The following is a 20,552-nucleotide window of genomic DNA, read 5'->3' as shown; positions in this document are numbered from 1 at the left end:
AAAAACAATAGATATAGTTATAGAGGCCCAAGAAGAAAACATAATAATAATAAAAACACAACGGAGGAGCCAGCCGGATCTCCTTCGGGTAGATGACGTCGGCAGTCCAGTTGTGAAGGACCGGTGGGGCTCCGCGTAGGCAGTAAAACGGGTCCGGATAGGTGACTGCAGCCCAGGAGTGATCGATGGAACTCAGGAGTGATTGACGGAGCTGGCTAGCTCCGGAATAATTGATGTTTGCTCCGGAATCGACGAAGACCGATAGTCACACGGATAGCAGCTAGCTAGCTGTGAGATACGGGTATGAATGTCCAGAGAGCAGTTGAAATCCAGGGACATGGAGAGAACAATTGGTCCGGTATGTTCCGAGCCGCGCTGCGCCGTACAGAACTGGCGATAGATTTTCGAGCTAAAGGATAGCTGATGACCACAAACCGTGGTTAGCTGAATACTAACGATTTGCCAGTAAAGAAGCTAACTAGCTTCTGAACTAGCTTCTTATTAGCTTCTGGATTAGCTTCTGGCTAGTTTCTGGCTAGCTTCTTGGAGTTTCTGGCTAGCTTCTTGGAGGATTACAGATTTGAGGTAAATAATACTTTTTTATAAATATAAATTGGTGAGGCGGGTTGCAGGAGCGTGTTTTGAAGATGAGTTGATGGAAAATAAAAATAAAATGTATGTGAAAAGTTGTAAATATATGTATATATATATATATATATATATATATATATATATACACATACACATACACACACACAGGACAAGACGAGGACAAAAGACGTCTGAACTGCTATGCCATCTTGGTACAAGTTGAATTAGGCGATCTCAGTGGAGAAATATTGTCAAGGGAAAAAATGAACATTAAGGAATACAATGATGAAGATGAAAATGAAGGAATAAGGAAACTGAACAATTAACAGTGAAAATGGCAACCATTGGTAGAGTACCAGAGTTTGAGGCTACAAAAGAGGATTTTGATTCCTATTTGGAGCATTTTGAGCGTTGGCTGGCTGCAAATGAAATCAAAGATGGAAAGAAAGCAGACGTATTTCTCAGTGTTTTGGGTCCAACTGAGTATGGATTGCTGAAAGGTCTCATTGAACCAATGAAAGCAGTGGAGTTGAACTATGCAGAACTGACTGAAACTCTTTCAAGGTATTTCAAGCCTAAGCCAATTCAGATTTTACCAACGTCACCAGAGTCAAGGGGAAACCGTGGCTGACTACATCCTTGCTTTGAAAAGGCTGGCAAGTACATGTGAGTTTGCACGATTTCTTGATGATGCTCTCCGAGACAAGTTTGTATGTGGTCTCACAGGTGAAGCATATCACAGAAGGCTCCTGTCAGAGAAGGACCTGACCTTTAAGAAAGCCTGTGATATAGCACTTGGACTTGAGCTTGCCAACAGGGATACTATTGAGCTATTGGGACATGCAGAACGTCAGAAAGGTGTTCACATGGTCAGTGATGCACGTGGTGAAAAAAGCTCACAAAAGTCACACTTTTTTCAGTCCCGTCCTCAAGCTTACACAAGAACAAAGCAGCCCACATCTCAAAGGTCTAAGCCAAGTTGCTACAGATGTGGGGGAGATAATCATCAGCACAGTGAATGTAGATTCCAAAATGAAAAGTGCCACAATTGTGGAAAGGTTGGACATTTACAGAGAGTGTGTAAGGCCTCAAAACGCACAGCAAGAGCGCACAAAGTGTCAGACGCAGCACAAGAAGAGGAAGGTACAACTGAAACAGTAGTGGAACTGTTCACAGTGTACACAGCTCAACAACTAAAAGATGGAATCTATCCCAACATGGAATTAGCGGGAAAACCAGTAAAAATGCAGCTGGACACCGGAGCGTCTGTATCTCTGGTTCCAGAGAGACTCTACAAAGAAAAACTGAAAGAGTGCCCTCTTCAGCCCGCGTCCATCCACCTTTCTTCATACACTGGTGACACTATTCCTGTGAGGGCAGATCCAGGTACCAGTCCGTTATGAGGGGAAGGAGTGGACGCTACCGCTTGTCATTGTTAAAGGAGAAAAATCAGCCTTACTAGGCAGAAACTGGCTACAAAAGATCAAGTTGAACTGGGGAGAAATCTTCAGTCTCAGAAATGACAAACCAGTGAGTCAGGCTACACTCACTAACATGCTGGAGACGCACAAAGATCTTTTCAAAGATGGCTACGGTGAAATACAAGACTTCACAGCAAAAGTCAGAGTGCAAGAAGGAACCAAGCCTATCTTTCACAAACCATGTCCGGTTCCCTATGCTCTTAAGGAAGCAGTAGAGAAGGAACTGGAATGCCTACAGAAGAATAACATAATCACGAAAGTAGTGAGGAGCGACTGGGCCGCTCCGATTGTTGTAGTCCCAAAGAAAGACGAGACCGTCAGAATGTGCGGTGACTACAAGGTCAAAGTAAATCGCTGCATGCTACCAGAGGAATATCCACTACCAAACGCTGAAGATCTGTTTGCCACTCTAGCTGGTGGGAAGGTTTTCAGTAAGCTGGACCTGGCATTCGCTTATCAGCAACTGAAGCTGGATCCGGAGTCAGAACAGTATCTGACCATCAATACACACAAGGGGCTATTCAGATTCAATCGCTTGGCCTATGGAATCTCGACAGCTCCAGCGATATTCCAACTGTCGTGGAAATTTCCTCTATTTACCAAATCATGAGAGCAAACCACAACACAAGTCAGAGTTAGTTATCAAAGTCCATCTTTAATTATATGAGCTCTATCACAACCCTGTGACTCTCAGATCAATTCAGTGTCTATCAATGAATTCTCTGAGAGCCCCCTCTACATTGCAACTGAGATACTTTAATAGCAAAGATCCACCCCCCCCTAGACGACATGACAAACCACAGGTCTTAGGAACTTACACAAAGAAAGACTTTACCTCAGAGAGGAGTATCCCCTAACCAGACAGAGTTGGCTATAAATTATCATTCAGTTTGGTCTCCTAAACAAAGCTCTTATTTCGTCCTTGGTACAAAATGGTACCAAGACATTACCCCCACCCTATGATATATATCAAATTGTTATTTAGATACAACCAATTCTAAATACAACCAATCCTGGACAAACTCACGGAGAGGAGAGTGAGGCTATAGGTCAACAAAAGAGGGAGCATAGAATGATTCCAGACACTGCCATCCTCCTCTCCCCGATGGGAAAAGTAGGGAGTGACCGGCACACAGACACAGTGGAGCAAAGGATATGTTTACACATGACACCTTGACCTCTCCCCTCTCTGCGGCCCAAACAACTTAGTCCTGACAGAGAACAGATAACTGCCAATGGCCACCACTATAGTACAACAAAATACATTCTTATGAGAAATAACTCATAAGCATATGATGAATATAAAACATCTTACCTATGTTACCAACCAATTCTGATTATTCCCCAACACAACAAACAATGGATCAGATCTTGGACGGTATAGACCATGTTGTGTGCTTCATGGACGACATCCTCGTGTCAGCACCAACCATTGGAGAGCACCTTGTAGTGCTGGACAAAGTGATGTCAAGACTGGAGAAATACGGAGTGAGAATGAAACGCAGCAAGTGTGAGTTCCTCCAGGACTCAGTGGAGTATCTCGGATACAAGATTGATGCACAAGGCCTACGCCCAACCAACAGCAAGGTGGAAGCAATCATAAACGCACCAGCACCCACAAATATCTCAGAGCTGAGGTCATTTTTGGGGCTCCTGAACTATTACGGAAAGTTTGTGGCAAACTTGTCCACATTGTTGCATCCGCTTCACCAACTGCTGCAGGCCGATACAAAGTGGAATTGGTCCCCACAATGCGAAGAAGCATTCAAGACTTGCAAACAGCATCTGCTAAAGAGCAAGTGGCTTGCCCACTATAACACAGAGATGAAGCTGAGACTCGCGTGTGATGCATCTCCATACGGAGTAGGAGCCGTCATCTCACGTGTTCTACCGTCAGGTGAAGAACACCCTATTGCATTTGCATCACTGACTCTGTCACCAAGTGAGAAATTATGCTCAAATTGAGAAGGAAGCCCTGAGCATAATATTCGGAGTGAAGAAGTTTCACAAATACCTCTACGGAAGGAAGTTCCAACTGCTGACAGATCACAAGCCTCTGTTGGCCATCCTTGGACCAAAATCAGCTATACCAACCCTTGCTGCACTTCGAATGCAACGTTGGGCTCTGATATTGTTAGCCTACAACTACGAGATTGAGTACAGACAATCCAGTGATCACGCAAATGCCGATGCACTATCAAGACTACCATGCAATAGTGACTCCGACAGTGAAGATGATAGAGCAGTCTTCCAGATCTCTCTCATTGATGAACTGCCCATATCTGCTTCTGACATAGCAGAGGAAACAAGGAAAGACCCAGTGCTTTCCAAAGTCTTGGACTTAACATTAGGCGGTTGGCCAACCTTTGTAAATGACGATAACCTTCGTCCATTCATCGACAAGAAAGACCAGTTGTCCACTGATCAAGGGTGGTGGTACCTCACAAATTCCAGAGGAGACTGCTATCTGACCTGCATGAGGGACATCCAGGGATCACTCGAATGAAAGCACACGCTCGCAGTTATCTGTGGTGGCCTGGACTGGATCAGGGGACATTCAACAGCATGTAGGCCACTGCTCACCTTGTGAAGCTGTTCGCAACAAGCCTGCTGCTGCACCTCTTCATCCATCGTCCTGGGCTGCTACACCGTGGGAACGCATCCATGTGGATTACGCAGATATTGACAAGCAACATTTCGTTGTTGTCGTCGATGTCCATTCCAAGTGGATGGACGTGTTCCCTACTCAACTGACCACAGCTGAGAAGACCATCAATCTTCTCAGACACCTGTTTGCATCCTTTGGACTAGTCAAGGAGCTCGTATCGGACAATGCCCCCCCGTTTACGTCAAACAATTTTGAAATGTTTCTCAAGAACAACGGAGTAAGGCACATCCTGTCACCACCTTACCATCCGGCATCAAACGGAGCAGCGGAGAGAGCCGTGCAAACCTTTAAGAAGGCCTGGACTAGACTCGAGGTTCAGTCTGTGCCCATCCACAAGGCTTCCCCGGTTCCTATTTACTTACCGTAACACCCCACACACAGTAACGGAATGTACACCAGCTGAACTGTTTCTGAAACGCCAACCACGTACCCGCCTGACATTGTTGAAACCAGACTTGTCAAGCACTGTGGCAAAGCACCAGCTACAGCAGAAGAAAGCTCATGACAGACACTCAAAGACTGTCAGAGAATTCAAAGAGGAAGAGAGGGTGATGGTACGTAATTTCAGACACCCCAAGCGCCTGTGGAACTCAGGTGTGATCTTGCAACGCAGAGGACCTTTGACCTACCAAGTCCAAATTGGTCATCGCCAGGTCAACGTTCATGTGGATCATCTGCTACGGTCCAACGCCCCAGCAGAGACATGCCGAGAGAACAAGAACAATAACGACCCCCAGGACTATTCTCCTGACTGTGGACGTACGGGAGAGACGGAGCCTGACCTTCCACCCGAACCTGGCCCACCACAGGTAGCCCAGGAGGAGCGGAGATATCCTATTCGACAGCGAAGGGCATCTCAAAAGCTTGACCTGTGAGTTGTGCTGGTTAAGGAGGTAACATACAGTAAAACAAACATTTTAATATGTCCTAGATAAAAGGAAAGAAAAATGACATTACCTGGGTTAGTTATTAGGACACAAACTCCATCTTCGGGGTGGAATAATCCCCTGGATTTGTGCTGGGCTCTGAAAAGTCTGCTTCAACCCAGTAGTTGAAAAATGTTTAAGAATGCATTGTTCAGATATTGCATTTGTAGTTACCTAACATATTTACCTTGTTCTCTGGGAGTTAAACACTATGGGGGAGGAGTGTAGTATCTGGGATCTACATCTGTTTATATTAGTTACTGTGCTGTTACTAAGCAGTAATGCATTACGGCAGTGTTACGTTACTACACCTAATAGGAAATGCACATGCGCACTGGGATGCCGGGAACTGTAGAGCACGAGGGGTTTTGACTAAACGAAAACTAACTGTACTCCCGTCTCCTGCCTGGTCATTTCTCCACAACACAAATATTACAATTACGTGACCTACCTATGTTATACGTATGCACGTCAGCTTTGACATCGGTTTTGCACATTAGCGTTAAGCTAGACCACAGGTCGATGCCGGCGTTTTTAGCTAATATCCTCCTATTCTGATATCGTGCATCCATACTATGCTATTATCTCATGACCAAGTACTGTAAAGCACTGTAAAACTTGCAAACAATGTTATTCTATACATGTCTCGATTACGTTTTCTCTTCAACCAAAGTTTTTAAAAGAAAAAAAAATAGGCTAGACTAATTTATGTAGACCAATGCTGAGAACTATTGTAATGCAAATTCATAGGCTAAATAGTAATGTCCAATAAATTATTCAAAATACTAGAATATATGGGTTTTGAGCAATCCCCAAATTAGTTTGTTTTGCTATTCTGGTTTAATTACCTTGGGCTCTTAACGTTATTGCATAGACCTAGTTTGACACAAAAAAAAATATTTTTATTGCATTGAACGTTTTAGCCTAAACATGTTAGTGTCTGGCTGAGACAAAAAACACTGCCGATGTATCCAAGAATGTAGACCATATCATAGCCATTTCAGCCAGGCAATGCTGTTTATTCCAGTTTTCCCATTGTCTTAAGTATATTGTTCTCTTCTTGCTCCCTTCATAAATTATTACCAGTGAAAGGACTGGTTAGGTTTATGCTATTACAATAAAGGTATTTTATACAGAGGCCATGAAGGAGAAGAGCTCATTTCAGACTGCAGACACCCTGTCCTTCCCCTTCTGTCCCAATCCAGCCATAACCTAGACTGTTGGTCTAGTCCAGTCCTCCTGGCCCCATCCTAGCCTGGTCCAGTCCTCCTGGCCCCATCCTAGCCTGGTCCAGTCCTCCTGGCCCCATCCTAGCCTGGTCCAGTCCTCCTGGCCCCATCCTAGCCTGGTCCAGTCCTCCTGGCCCCATCCTAGCCTGGTCCAGTCCTCCTGGCCCCATCCTAGTCTGGTCCAGTCCTCCTGGCCCCATCCTAGTCTGGTCCAGTCCTCCTGGCCCCATCCTAGTCTGGTCCAGTCCTCCTGGCCCCATCCTAGTCTGGTCCAGTCCTCATGGCCCCATCCTAGTCTGGATGTCTAGTCCAGTCCTCCTGGCCCCATCCTAGACTGGTGGTCTAGTCCAGTCCTCCTGGCCCCATCCTAGACTGGTGGTCTAGTCCAGTCCTCCTGGCCCCATCCTAGACTGGTGGTCTAGTCCAGTCCTCCTGGCCCCATCCTAGACTGGTGGTCTAGTCCAGTCCTCCTGACCCCATCCTAGACTGGTGGTCTAGTCCAGTCCTCCTGACCCCATCCTAGACTGGTGGTCTAGTCCAGTCCTCCTGACCCCATCCTAGACTGGTGGTCTAGTCCAGTCCTCCTGACCCCATCCTAGACTGGCGGTCTAGTCCAGTCCTCCTGACCCCATCCTAGACTGGCGGTCTAGTCCAGTCCTCCTGACCCCATCCTAGACTGGCGGTCTAGTCCAGTCCTCCTGACCCCATCCTAGACTGGCGGTCTAGTCCAGTCCTCCTGACCCCATCCTAGACTGGCGGTCTAGTCCAGTCCTCCTGACCCCATCCTAGACTGGCGGTCTAGTCCAGTCCTCCTGACCCCATCCTAGACTGGTGGTCTAGTCCAGTCCTCCTGACCCCATCCTAGACTGGTGGTCTAGTCCAGTCCTCCTGACCCCATCCTAGACTGGTGGTCTAGTCCAGTCCTCCTGACCCCATCTTAGTCTGGTGGTCTGGTCCAGTCCTCCTGGCCCTATCCTAGCCTGGTGGTCTAGTCCAGTCCTCCTGGCCCCATCCTAGCGGTCTGGTCCAGTCCTCCTGGCCCCATCCTAGTCCAACCCCATCCAATCCAGTCCAAACTCATCAAGTGGAGTCCAGATCATCCATGTTTTGTTTAATCCAGCCCAGATCCTTTACTGTAACTGGACCCTCAGGACACAAATCAGACCCACCAAGCAGCGGGTCTAAAACATGACTGGTGGCTGCAACCGTGTTTTAACCAGCCCTAAGTGTGCAAAGATGTTTGTGTTTATTGTAGGAGATTGCTGTTTACGAGCCTCTCATGCCCTCATTTGTTCTACTGGTGTTGAAGCATGGCCCGAGGAGGCACAAAAAGCAGTTTATGAGATGATTTGGGCCGGATGGAGGGGTGGGGTTTGTACTAGTGAGGGGCTAACCTAACTTTGTGTCCCTTGCCAGCTGCCACAGTCTGTTTCCCCTCTACTGTATGGGGGTGAGCTTGATTATATGACATAAATCTGGAGGAAATTTAAGCATTTTGCCCTCTCAGCCACTCATGTACCACCAACTGCCAGCTGGCCTCCGTGTCTCAGTGTAGCAAGGCCCCATGGGAACTGTAGTGAACTTTCGTTGATGCTGTATATTTTTCTGTCTTCAGGAAGGATGATAAGGACTACGCCCTCAAACAGATTGAAGGCACTGGCATCTCCATGTCAGCCTGCAGAGAGATTGCAGTAAGTGTGTTGTTTAGTTCAAGAGCAGACATCCCATAATGTCTGTGTGAATGAATGTTTCTTCTTCTAGTTACTGCGGGAGCTGAAGCATCCTAATGTGATCTCACTGCAGAAGGTGTTCCTGTCACACGCAGACCGCAAAGTCTGGCTGCTCTTCGACTATGCTGAGCATGATCTCTGGGTAATACACACACACACACACACAGGTTTGGGGACGAACTGATTAAAAACCAATTGTAATCAGTAACGTTACCAGCAAAACTATAGTAATCAGATTAAATACTTTTGAAAAATGAAATTATTAATTCTAGGATTACTTTTAAAATGTTTGCGTAAAAAAAAATCATTGACACCTTTCTGTTTTCTCAATGGCATTTAAATCAGCATTGAAAAAATTGTCAAATTTAAGGTCCTGCCTGAGTGAGTCTGACCACAAGTCAGAGACCACTGATGACACACCAAATGCACTTGATGGATTGTGGGAAAAGAGCAGGAATAGGCTTTTGTAGGCCCACGGTCCAAGCTATGTCTTCCAGTGGTACGACTGCTGTCGACATCCAAAGATTATCCAACTTGAATAAAAGCTTGGCGGTAAGGGCCACACAGATATCATTAGTGTTGATATCTACATAGAGCAATGATGTGAATCACACTGCTGCTCTCTCATTTAGCTATTTGCGCCTCATGTATTGTGGTTGTTGTGGATGGCTGTTCACAAATGTATATGTGTGTTATTATTTTTACCCAATAATGGTTGAATTGAAGAATAAGCTGTCTATCAATCTGTTTTTGCAACCAGTGAACAGCCAGTGAAAATATGCAACAGCTGCTTAATGCTTATGGGGAAAAAAGTTAGAGGGAGTTCCTCCCTTCTAAACTACTCTGTGGTGTTGTGCTCCATACTGTCAAAAATGAGTTTACTTTAAGAAGACCACGAGTGGGGCTTTTATTGCCCAATCTAATTTGTGCTGATAAAAAAAAACAGGCCTAACGGACACACTTTTGATAGACTTAAACCTCTGCAAATTATATAGATATCAGCATTTCAATGAGAGCAGCATTTTTTTTCAGCTCGAAGCAATGAGCCCAACCAGTCCTCCATGACAACAAAATCATAAACAACAAAGTAAGCTAATAAGTTGTTAGTTTTTGGGTTATGCTCAGGTAAAACAATTTGGATAATCTATAATTATAAGTCTTATTGTTGAATGTCAAGGTTTATTACATTATTTGGAATGACTGGAAATCGGACACTTTTTTTATTTTTTTTATGTAAAGATTAAGCCTAATCATATTATCTGTAGTAGAAAGCAATGGCTTAGAAGAAGCCTACATAACCAACCTATAAAGTAAAATGCAACGTCCATTTATGGCCAGCTATGTAATCTCTAACATTGTTTTATCCTGCAATAGATGTCGTTCAGTTGGCAATATTCATTTTTGTCTCCTTCTAATGCCTCTAAGGGGAAAGTCATCTAAAAGTAACGGAATGATTTGCATGAACACTCTGATGTTGTATCCGATACATCCATCCACACTATAAACATATACACACACACACACACACATGTGCACATTTGTTTTTACATTTACACACTTTTTTTTATAAACGTTTGAATATTTTACCTTCACACTTGTTTAAATCCATTGACCCAGACATTGATAACACACAATAAGGATGCTCCCTCTCTCCACAGCACATCATAAAGTTCCACAGGGCGTCCAAGGCTAATAAGAAGCCCCTGCAACTGCCCAGGGGGATGGTCAAGTCCCTGCTCTACCAGATCCTGGACGGCATCCATTACTTACACGCCAACTGGGTCCTACACAGAGACCTGGTGAGGGACAGGGGATAGGGTGGTGAGGGACAGGGGAGAGGGACAGGGGGAGAGGGTGGCGAGGGACAGGGGGAGAGGGTGGCGAGGGACAGGGGGAGAGAGGGTGGCGAGGGACAGGGGGAGAGGGTGGCGAGGGACAGGGGGGGAGAGACCTGGCGAGGGACAGGGGGGAGGGTAGGAGGGAACGAAGGCGAGTGCATCCTTTTCCTGCATGCCAACTGGGTCCTACACAGAGACCTGGGCCTTTTCTCAATTGGATTTGCTCAACTCCTGCGTCCTCTCTCCTCCGTCTCTCGCCTCCTTTTGAAAAATGTCAAAGGTAATTGACAGGTGGCGAGCAGAGGGAATGTGAACGAAAATGTGCTTGTATTAAATTAGATTCTCCTCTCCATTTGTGCGTCATCAGGCAAATTACCTTTACAGGTGTGGAATCCCAAAATAAATGTAAAGTGATCAAATAAATGTAGCCAGTTCTGCAAGACATTTTTATAGATAAAAGGATAAGTAGCATATACATTTTAAATGTTTGCCTGCTCTTCTCCTCGTAAGCAACAACTGCTTCAAAGGGGGGGTCAAATGTAAAAACTCTTCTGTGAATAACTGGTGGGATACACATGACTATCGTTGATGAAAGGAGGTTATCGAAGAGGAGAGGACACTCCTCCATTCACCTAACTAATTGACACACTCCTCGACCACTTATCAGTTTCCGGGTCACAGAGGAGAGCGGACAGAGGACAGACTTTTGCCCAAATGAGAAAGGCCTTTGTGTGAGAGAGAGGGGGAGTGCGGAAGAAGGGGCAGTGGGGGGAGAGTGGGCATCCACTAACTGCTTCCTACAGAGACCTGATGAGAGTGGGGGATGAGGAAGGGAGAATAGGGGAGCAAAGGGGGGGAAATGGAGGGATGCAGGAAATGGAACAGTGGCTGAGCACTGTATAGTTGACCTGGTAGAGGAAATGGAGGTGCCTGGCCTGCTTCTCTCTGAGATGTGAGTTTCATTGTTACGCCACCAGAGGGTAGCATTGACACTACCTGAACCATTCATGTGTTATTCAGCATAACGCGGCCAAACTAATCTTAATTCCTCTCGTTTGTGTATCAGTGTGGGTATTAGGATAATGGAAGTAAATATTTGGGTGATATTAACTGTTAATCTGTTTTTCCCCAGAAACCTGCAAACATCCTAGTTATGGGGGAGGGGCCGGAGAGGGGTCGAGTAAAGATCGGTACGATGGAGGTTGTTTTTTTTTTTTTTCAGCATAATGCTTTGTCTACACAGACTGGCTATAGTTTATTCACTGGTCATTACACACTATTTGAGCGTTATACTACATTATCATATTATTATGTGGATTATTTCTTGTGTGTTGCTGTACAGCGGACATGGGCTTTGCCCGCCTCTTTAACTCACCACTGAAGCCTTTAGCAGATCTGGACCCTGTGGTGGTCACCTTCTGGTACAGGGCACCAGAGCTACTGCTAGGTGCCAGGCACTACACCAAAGCCATCGGTGAGAATGGCCACGGGGTGGGTGGGTGGGTGTGCTGTGTACCAAGAGCTGAACTTCTGAGCTATTCTTCCACCATCCTAGGATAATTACTGTTGTGTATGTGTGTGTGTGTGTGCATATTTGTGCGAGCATGTTCAAGTGGGCGTGGTTTAGAACACACTGATATCCAGGGCTCTGTCACATGGTCATATTTTACAAGGAGCACATGTGCTCCTAAATTGAAAAATGTAGGAGCACAAAGAAATGTAGGCGCAGATTGAAAAATATTCGATGTATTGATGATTAGCCAGCAATTACTAAATATAATTATTTTCCCCTAGGCACTGGTGGCCAAAATAAAAAATATTTAGGGTCATATGAAACCAAAATGGTAGCACTGTAGAGCCCTGATATCTCTAATCCTCCCTGTGCATCTGTCAGACATTTGGGCGATTGGCTGCATCTTTGCCGAGCTGTTGACGTCTGAGCCCATCTTCCACTGTCGCCAAGAGGACATCAAGACCAGTAACCCCTACCACCACGACCAGCTGGACCGCATCTTCAACGTCATGGGCTTCCCCGCTGGTGAGAGAGCTGGGCTGGGGCAGGGCCTCTCCTCCTTTAGATCCACCACACACAGGCCACAAAATCAGCATGTAGAGGCTGAGAATACTTAAAAACTGGCTCTGGATTAAGAGGGTTATCCATGAGTGCTGGGGACTCATAACTTATCAGGACATGCCTATGTGCATTGAAATGGTCGCTCGTACAGTATGTGTTAAATTATTAACCTTCCATCTGAATACCCATACTTGCGTTCTAAATAGTAGGCTATTTGGTGTATGCAAAAATATAACGTCAGTATGTGTACAACTTTAAATGCAAGGATGTTATATTCATTTTGTCTTTTCATCAAGTAGAATTCGCTGCACACTATTGAGGAAGAGAATTGTCTTTTCAGACTTGCGTCTTTTTCATACTCATCTGATAATCAGAATAGGGAATGCGCTCTACCAAAATGAATGAATGGCGGGGAACAAGCACGATTGAGCATTAGATTATGCCTTCTCAGCATGGATCAACCTAGTATGTTTATATTTGTTGCTTCCTGCATATGTTTTTATGAAACAGTACGTTCTCAATAGTATGTAGTACTATTAGTACACAGCATGTCGTTTTTAGAAACTGGTCGGCAAGACAGATTTCAGACATATTTTTGACATGTGTATTATGAACCTGCCTGGCAAATAGGGATATATAAATAATACTGAAGAACAAGAGTGTAATTAAACCATGACTAGGCACAATTCTATTCTGGCCTGGCTTGTATGAGCCCAAAGCAATCTGTCTGTCCTGTACAAGCACTCACTGACAGTATGAGGATGTAATCCTCAGAGAAGCACTCACTGACACAGTCTGATGATGTAATCCTCAGAGAAGGACTGGGAAGACATCAAGAAGATGCCAGAGCACTCCACTCTGATGAAAGACTTCAGGAGGAACACGTGAGTGGCTTTCTGCCAGCTCTGAACAAGATCATTTGTATCATTGTAATAATAGATTTGTCTTCTCATCCAAACTGAAGTGAGGTGGTCTGGTATACAAACTGAAATATGTTCGTATATAACACAGGTATACAAACTTTTTTTTATTTTTTATTTTACCTTTATTTAACCAGGTAGGCAAGTTGAGAACAAGTTCTCATTTACAATTGCGACCTGGCCAAGATAAAGCAAAGCAGTTCGACAGATACAACGACACAGAGTTACACATGGAGTAAAACAAACATACAGTCAATAATACAGTATAAACAAGTCTATATACAATGTGAGCAAATGAGGTGAGAAGGGAGGTAAAGGCAAAAAAGGCCATGGTGGCAAAGTAAATACAATATAGCAAGTAAAACACTGGAATGGTAGTTTTGCAATGGAAGAATGTGCAAAGTAGAAATAAAATAATGGGGTGCAAAGGAGCAAAATAAATAAATAAATGAAAATTAAATACAGTTGGGAAAGAGGTAGTTGTTTGGGCTAAATTATAGGTGGGCTATGTACAGGTGCAGTAATCTGTGAGCTGCTCTGACAGTTGGTGCTTAAAGCTAGTGAGGGAGATAAGTGTTTCCAGTTTCAGAGGTTTTTGTAGTTCGTTCCAGTCATTGGCAGCAGAGAACTGGAAGGAGAGGCGGCCAAATAAAGAATTGGTTTTGGGGGTGACTAGAGAGATATACCTGCTGGAGCGTGTGCTACAGGTGGGAGATGCTATGGTGACCAGCGAGCTGAGATAAGGGGGGACTTTACCTAGCAGGGTCTTGTAGATGACATGGAGCCAGTGGGTTTGGCGACGAGTATGAAGCGAGGGCCAGCCAACGAGAGCGTACAGGTCGCAATGGTGGGTAGTATATGGGGCTTTGGTGATAAAACGGATTGCACTGTGATAGACTGCATCCAATTTGTTGAGTAGGGTATTGGAGGCTATTTTGTAAATGACATCGCCAAAGTCGAGGACTGGTAGGATGGTCAGTTTTACAAGGGTATGTTTGGCAGCATGAGTGAAGGATGCTTTGTTGCGAAATAGGAAGCCAATTCTAGATTTAACTTTGGATTGGAGATGTTTGATATGGGTCTGGAAGGAGAGTTTACAGTCTAACCAGACACCTAAGTATTTGTAGTTGTCCACGTATTCTAAGTCAGAGCCGTCCAGAGTAGTGATGTTGGACAGGCTGGTAGGTGCAGGTAGCGATCGGTTGAAGAGCATGCATTTAGTTTTACTTGTATTTAAGAGCAATTGGAGGCCACGGAAGGAGAGTTGTATGGCATTGAAGCTTGCCTGGAGGGTTGTTAACACAGTGTCCAAAGAAGGGCCGGAAGTATACAGAATGGTGTCGTCTGCGTAGAGGTGGATCAGGGATTCACCAGCAGCAAGAGCGACCTCATTGATGTATACAGAGAAGAGAGTCGGTCCAAGAATTGAACCCTGTGGCACCCCCATAGAGACTGCCAGAGGTCCGGACAGCAGACCCTCCGATTTGACACACTGAACTCTATCAGAGAAGTAGTTGGTGAACCAGGCGAGGCAATTATTTGAGAAACCAAGGCTGTCGAGTCTGCCGATGAGGATGTGGTGATTGACAGAGTCGAAAGCCTTGGCCAGATCAATGAATACGGCTGCACAGTAATGTTTCTTATCGATGGCGGTTAAGATATCGTTTAGGACCTTGAGCGTGGCTGAGGTGCACCCATGACCAGCTCTGAAACCAGATTGCATAGCAGAGAAGGTATGGTGAGATTCGAAATGGTCGGTAATCTGTTTGTTGACTTGGCTTTCGAAGACCTTAGAAAGGCACGGTAGGATAGATATAGGTCTGTAGCAGTTTGGGTCAAGAGTGTCCCCCCTTTGAAGAGGGGGATGACCGCAGCTGCTTTCCAATCTTTGGGAATCTCAGACGACACGAAAGAGAGGTTGAACAGGCTAGTAATAGGGGTGGCAACAATTTCGGCAGATAATTTTAGAAAGAAAGGGTCCAGATTGTCTAGCCTGGCTGATTTGTAGGGGTCCAGATTTTGCAGCTCTTTCAGAACATCAGCTGAATGGATTTGGGAGAAGGAGAAATGGGGAAGGCTTGGGCGAGTTGCTGTTGGGGGTGCAGTGCTGTTGTCCGGGGTAGGAGTAGCCAGGTGGAAAGCATGGCCAGCCGTAGAAAAATGCTTATTGAAATTCTCAATTATGGTGGATTTATCATTGGTGACAGTGTTTCCTATCTTCAGTGCAGTGGGCAGCTGGGAGGAGGTGTTCTTATTCTCCATGGACTTTACAGTGTCCCAGAACTTTTTTGAGTTAGTGTTGCAGGAAGCACATTTCTGCTTGAAAAAGCTAGCCTTGGCTTTTCTAACTGCCTGTGTATAATGGTTTCTAGCTTCCCTGAACAGTTGCATATCACGGGGGGCTGTTCGATGCTAATGCAGAACGCCATAGAATGTTTTTGTGTTGGTTAAGGGCAGTCAGGTCTGGGGAGAACCAAGGGCTATATCTGTTCCTGGTTCTAAATTTCTTGAATGGGGCATGTTTATTTAAGATGGTTAGGAAGGCATTTTTAAAAAATATCCAGGCATCCTCTACTGACGGGATGAGATCAATATCCTTCCAGGATACCCCGGCCAGGTCGATTAGAAAGGCCTGCTCGCAGAAGTGTTTCAGGGAGCGTTTTACAGTGATGAGTGGAGGTCGTTTGACCGCTGACCCATTACGGATGCAGGCAATGAGGCAGTGATCGCTGAGATCTTGGTTGAAGACAGCAGAGGTGTATTTAGAGGGGAAGTTGGTTAGGATGATGATATCTATGAAAAACTGAAATATGTTCGTATATAACACAGGTATACAAACTGAAATATGTTCGTATATAACACAGGTATACAAACTGAAGTATGTTCGTATATAACACAGGTATACAAACTGCAGCCTTATAAAATACATGGAGAAACACAAAGTCAAACCAGACAGCAAAGCATTCCACTTGGTGAGTTGAAATTAGTTTTCTCAGTCTTAACATTGCCTGAACGTTGTTGTTACATAGCATTCTTCAGTCTGACGTTGTATAAACGTTCCCTCTGTTTTACTCATGCTCTAATGTTTGTGTGTGTAGCTCCAGAAGCTACTGACTATGGACCCGATTCGCAGGATCACATCTGAGCAGGCCATGCAGGACCCTTACTTCCTGGAGGAACCACTGCCCACCTCAGAGTGAGTCAGGACTCTAATAGAGCTTTAGAACATATTTATTACAACATCTGGCATTCGGGAAAGTAATCAAACCCCTTTTTCCACATTTGTTACATTACAGCCTTATTCTAAAATATATATTTTTAAATTTGCCTCATCAATCTACATGCAGTACCCTATAATGACAAAGCAAAAACAGGTTTTTAGACATTTTCACATTTTACATAAGTATTCATACCCTTTACTCAGTACCTTGTTGAAGCACCTTTGGCAGAAATTACAGCCTCAAGTCTTCGTGGGTATGACACAACAAGCTTGGTACACCTGTATTTGGGGAGTTTCTCCCATTCTTCTTTGCAGATCCCCTCAATCTTTGTCGAGTTGAATGGGGAGCGTTGCTGTACAGCTATTTTCAGGTCTCTCCAGAGACGTTTGATCGGGTTTAAGCCCGGGCTCTGGCTGGGCCACTCAAGGACATTCAGAGACTTGTCCCGAACCCACTCCTGCGTTGTCTTGACTGTACTTACGATCGTTGTCCTGTTGGAAAGTGAACTTTCACAACAGTCTGTGGTCCTGAGAGCTCTGGAGCAGGTTTTCATCAAGGATCTCTCTATACTTTGCTCTGTTCATCTCTCCCTCGATCCTGACTGGTCTCCCAGTCCCTGCCGCTGAAAAACATCTCCACAGCTTGATGCTGCCACCACCATGCTTCACCATAGGAATAGTGCCAGGTTTCCTCCAGACGTGACGCTTGGCATCCAGGCCAAAGAGTTCAATCTTGGTTTCAAATCAAAGTTTATTTGTCACGTGCGCCGAATACAACAGGTGTAGACTTTACAGTGAAATGCTTACTTACAAGCCCTAACCAACAGTGCTATTTTTATGTAAAAAATTGGTATTAGGTGAACAATAGAAAAGTAAATAAATAAAACGGTGAATATAACAGTAACGAGGCTATATATAGGCACCAGTTAGTCAGGCTAATTGAGGTAATATGTACATGTAGGTATAGTTAAAGTGACGATGCATAGATGATAAAACAGAGTAGCAACAGTGTAAAAGGAGGGGGGGGGGGCACAATGTAAATAGTCCTGGTAGCTATTTGATTTCCTGTTCTGGAGTCTTATAGCTTGGGGGTAAAAGCTGTTGGAAAAACCTTTTAGACTTGGTGCTCTGTTACCGCTTGCCGTGCGGTAGCAGTGATGCTCTCGATGTTGCAGCTGTAGACCCTTTTGAGGATCTCAGGACCCATGCCGAACTGAGGAGTATTTATGTCTGTAATTATGGCCTTTTTGTGGAGAAACTCATTCTGATTGGCTGGGCCTGGCTTATAGTGGGTGGACCTATGCCCTCCCAGGCCCACCCATGGCAGCGTCCCTGCCCAGTCATGTGAAATCCATAGATTAGGGCCTAAATAATTTTTCAATCGACTGATTTACTTTGAACTGTAACTCAGTAAAATCATTGAAATAGTTGAGTTTTATATTTTTGTTCAGTGTATATATTAAAACAACTAAAACATTATTACTACATGTAATACAACAAAACCCCTTACTACATATATTGCATTATAACAAATGTATTACATGTCTGGAGTGATGTGGTCCTATACCCTGTAAGATAAGTGGTGTGTTTGTGTCAGTGTGTTTGCAGGCTGCCAGATCCCATACCCCAAGAGGGAGTTCCTGACAGAGGAGGAACCAGAGGATAAGGCAGAGAAAGTCAGAAATGTGTGTGCCTCTTAGCTTTACATTTGGGTCAAAATATATGTTATATTTATACGTGTATTTTTTATCGACAGAGTAAAGGTTTAAAGGGAGCATTTTGAGTGTATTTCCAGTGTGTGGTTGATGAAGCCTTGGGTGTCTTTTTAATATTCCAGAAGAACCAGCAGCAGGGGAACAACCACACCAACGGGGCGGGACATACTGGTAACCCTGACAACAGCCACGCACAGGGCCCTCCCCTAAAGAAGGTGCGAGTGGTCCCGCCCGTCACTACCTCAAGTGGCCTCATTATGACCTCAGACTACCAGGTAAGGGTAGTCTCACATACGTACATACATACATACCTACATACATGCATACGTACATACATACCTACATACATGCATACGTACATACAAACAAAGCAGCTACTATATAGCATAGCAATACTATATACTCAGCAAAATCATGCTATCTCACCAAATCATAACTAATCAGACTATTTACAATTTGGTATCTTATCTCTCTCTCAGCGCTCTAATCCACATGCTGCCTACCAGAACCCCGGACCAAGCACATCACTGCCCCAAAACAGCATTGGATACTCCTCTACCTCCCAGCAGCCCCCGCAGTACTCACATCAGACCCACCGCTACTGACCCCTGACCCAGCCCTCACCTGGCCCACTAGGGAGAATGTACTGAGGGAGGTGGGTGTGTCCATGGCAATACCCGCCCCTCCTCCCACATTTAACCCACCGGTCCACCCTCACTGCAGTAGTCCGTTAGCCCAGTATGAAATACAATGAGCCCATCCTGAAAATTACAACTTCAACCATGAGCAACACATGGAGACTAAACCACAAAACTAGATGGAGAAGAACGGATGCTGTCAGTTGGTTCTTCCCTTGTTCCTTACGCTCTTTGTCGCTGTGTCTATGAACATTATAAAGTTAACCTTCAGAACTGGTACTTAACAAAAGCCACAACATGACAAGCATACAAAAGATGGCTTCATTTGCAGTAAAGGCCACCCAGGGTGTTACCCACTCCCTCCTTTCCTTCTCACCACCTCCACCAAAGCTCTCCCCCTTTCCAGCCAGATCCCCTCTTCCTGTTGAAGTTTCGATCAGACTAAAGCTGCTATGTGACTGCCAGCATCGACAGAGTACATGCCCCTCTGTCCTCCTGTCTCTGTCCTCCTGTTGGTCTTTCTTCTTGTCTGTCTGTCCTCCCTTCCGAGGGCGTCTTTGCTGGGGACCGAACTGAGCTGCTGACAGGAGCATGTTGGGAGTTTATGGGCCCCATCCACAGCTCTTGTTGGGGGTGTAATTGAGACAAAAACAAAGGAGAAAAAAAACGACAAAAGAAAAAATACTTGATATTAGTAGTTTATAATTGAATCTGTTTTCCTTGGTTTTCACTGACTGTATTTAAAAAAAGCAAGTGGCGAAGCAGCTTCTATTGGCCTGAGAGAGAGCAGCTGTTTTTATCGCTGTGGGCAAAACCTTAGAACTTCATAATTACAAAACCAACCAATCGTGTGGAGGATGGCATATGGAACATGTATTGTATTTAAATATTTTACATGAAGCAAGTATCCTGACAATAAAAAGTGGAAATGTTAACATTGGAGTTGGGGGTTTCTCTTCTTTGTCTCTGTGTTAACCTGGAAAATGGAAAAAGAACGTATGTTCTCTTCCAGGAATAGAACCGTGTCTTCAATAATGGAACAATCCCAGTCCATCCTACTATTTTCTCTCCGATGTCTGTCTTTACTCGTTCACTGCCCTCGTTTACTGCCCTCTCTATCTCTGTCTTACTTTCTCACATTCACACTCTCACTCTAGTCTGCACCCTTTGCCCTCATCAGTCATCTGTCAGTTACTAAAGCTGCTAGAATGGAACCAGTCTAGCGCTATCATTAAACCAGCCACCGCCAAATTTAATTTGCTCCCCAAAACACCTTTAAAAACACCCTAAACCTTTTATTAGGCCATTTCAAACTAGGCTAGGTCAAGTCCGCATCCCCAAAATATGTTTATTTCAAGCCTTTAACGTTAACCCTGTGTGGGGACTGGATTGCATAAAATGGTAAACCATGGGTAGCCTTCCCTATCCACCCTGAGCAGAGACCCTGCCTTTTCTATGACCAACGAGATGTCAAACGGGGAACCTCGATGTCACTCATACGTTTTCAAGGACTACAATTGGA

The 20,552-nt window shown here is 44.8% G+C and overlaps 1 protein-coding gene across 2 annotated transcripts in view; it reads left to right on the top strand.

The window, feature by feature from the left end:
- The window catches only part of LOC112215406 (cyclin-dependent kinase 8), a 29,646-nt gene extending 9,681 nt beyond the window's left edge, over nucleotides 1-19,965 (top strand). The window contains exons 2-13 of one of the 2 annotated variants that reach the window (XM_024374414.2): nucleotides 8,511-8,586; nucleotides 8,657-8,767; nucleotides 10,284-10,424; nucleotides 11,596-11,653; nucleotides 11,806-11,937; nucleotides 12,358-12,501; nucleotides 13,352-13,421; nucleotides 16,357-16,429; nucleotides 16,556-16,653; nucleotides 18,275-18,362; nucleotides 18,515-18,667; nucleotides 18,872-19,965. In XM_024374414.2, the coding sequence (XP_024230182.1) occupies nucleotides 8,511-8,586; nucleotides 8,657-8,767; nucleotides 10,284-10,424; nucleotides 11,596-11,653; nucleotides 11,806-11,937; nucleotides 12,358-12,501; nucleotides 13,352-13,421; nucleotides 16,357-16,429; nucleotides 16,556-16,653; nucleotides 18,275-18,362; nucleotides 18,515-18,667; nucleotides 18,872-18,997 (1,270 nt within the window). In that variant the 3' untranslated portion in view covers nucleotides 18,998-19,965. Of the gene's footprint in view, nucleotides 1-8,510; nucleotides 8,587-8,656; nucleotides 8,768-10,283; nucleotides 10,425-10,644; nucleotides 10,665-11,595; nucleotides 11,654-11,805; nucleotides 11,938-12,357; nucleotides 12,502-13,351; nucleotides 13,422-16,356; nucleotides 16,430-16,555; nucleotides 16,654-18,274; nucleotides 18,363-18,514; nucleotides 18,668-18,871 lie in introns of those variants that run through there. The other variant, XM_024374415.2, reaches the window with a different exon arrangement.
- Nucleotides 19,966-20,552: the final 587 nt, after the last annotated feature.

Source organism: Oncorhynchus tshawytscha, linkage group LG16, assembly GCF_018296145.1.
Source record: "Oncorhynchus tshawytscha isolate Ot180627B linkage group LG16, Otsh_v2.0, whole genome shotgun sequence".
In the NCBI taxonomy this organism is placed as follows: domain Eukaryota; kingdom Metazoa; phylum Chordata; class Actinopteri; order Salmoniformes; family Salmonidae; genus Oncorhynchus; species Oncorhynchus tshawytscha.
Note: the sequence above shows the minus strand (reverse complement) of the source record. Positions and strands in the feature narration are given on the sequence as shown.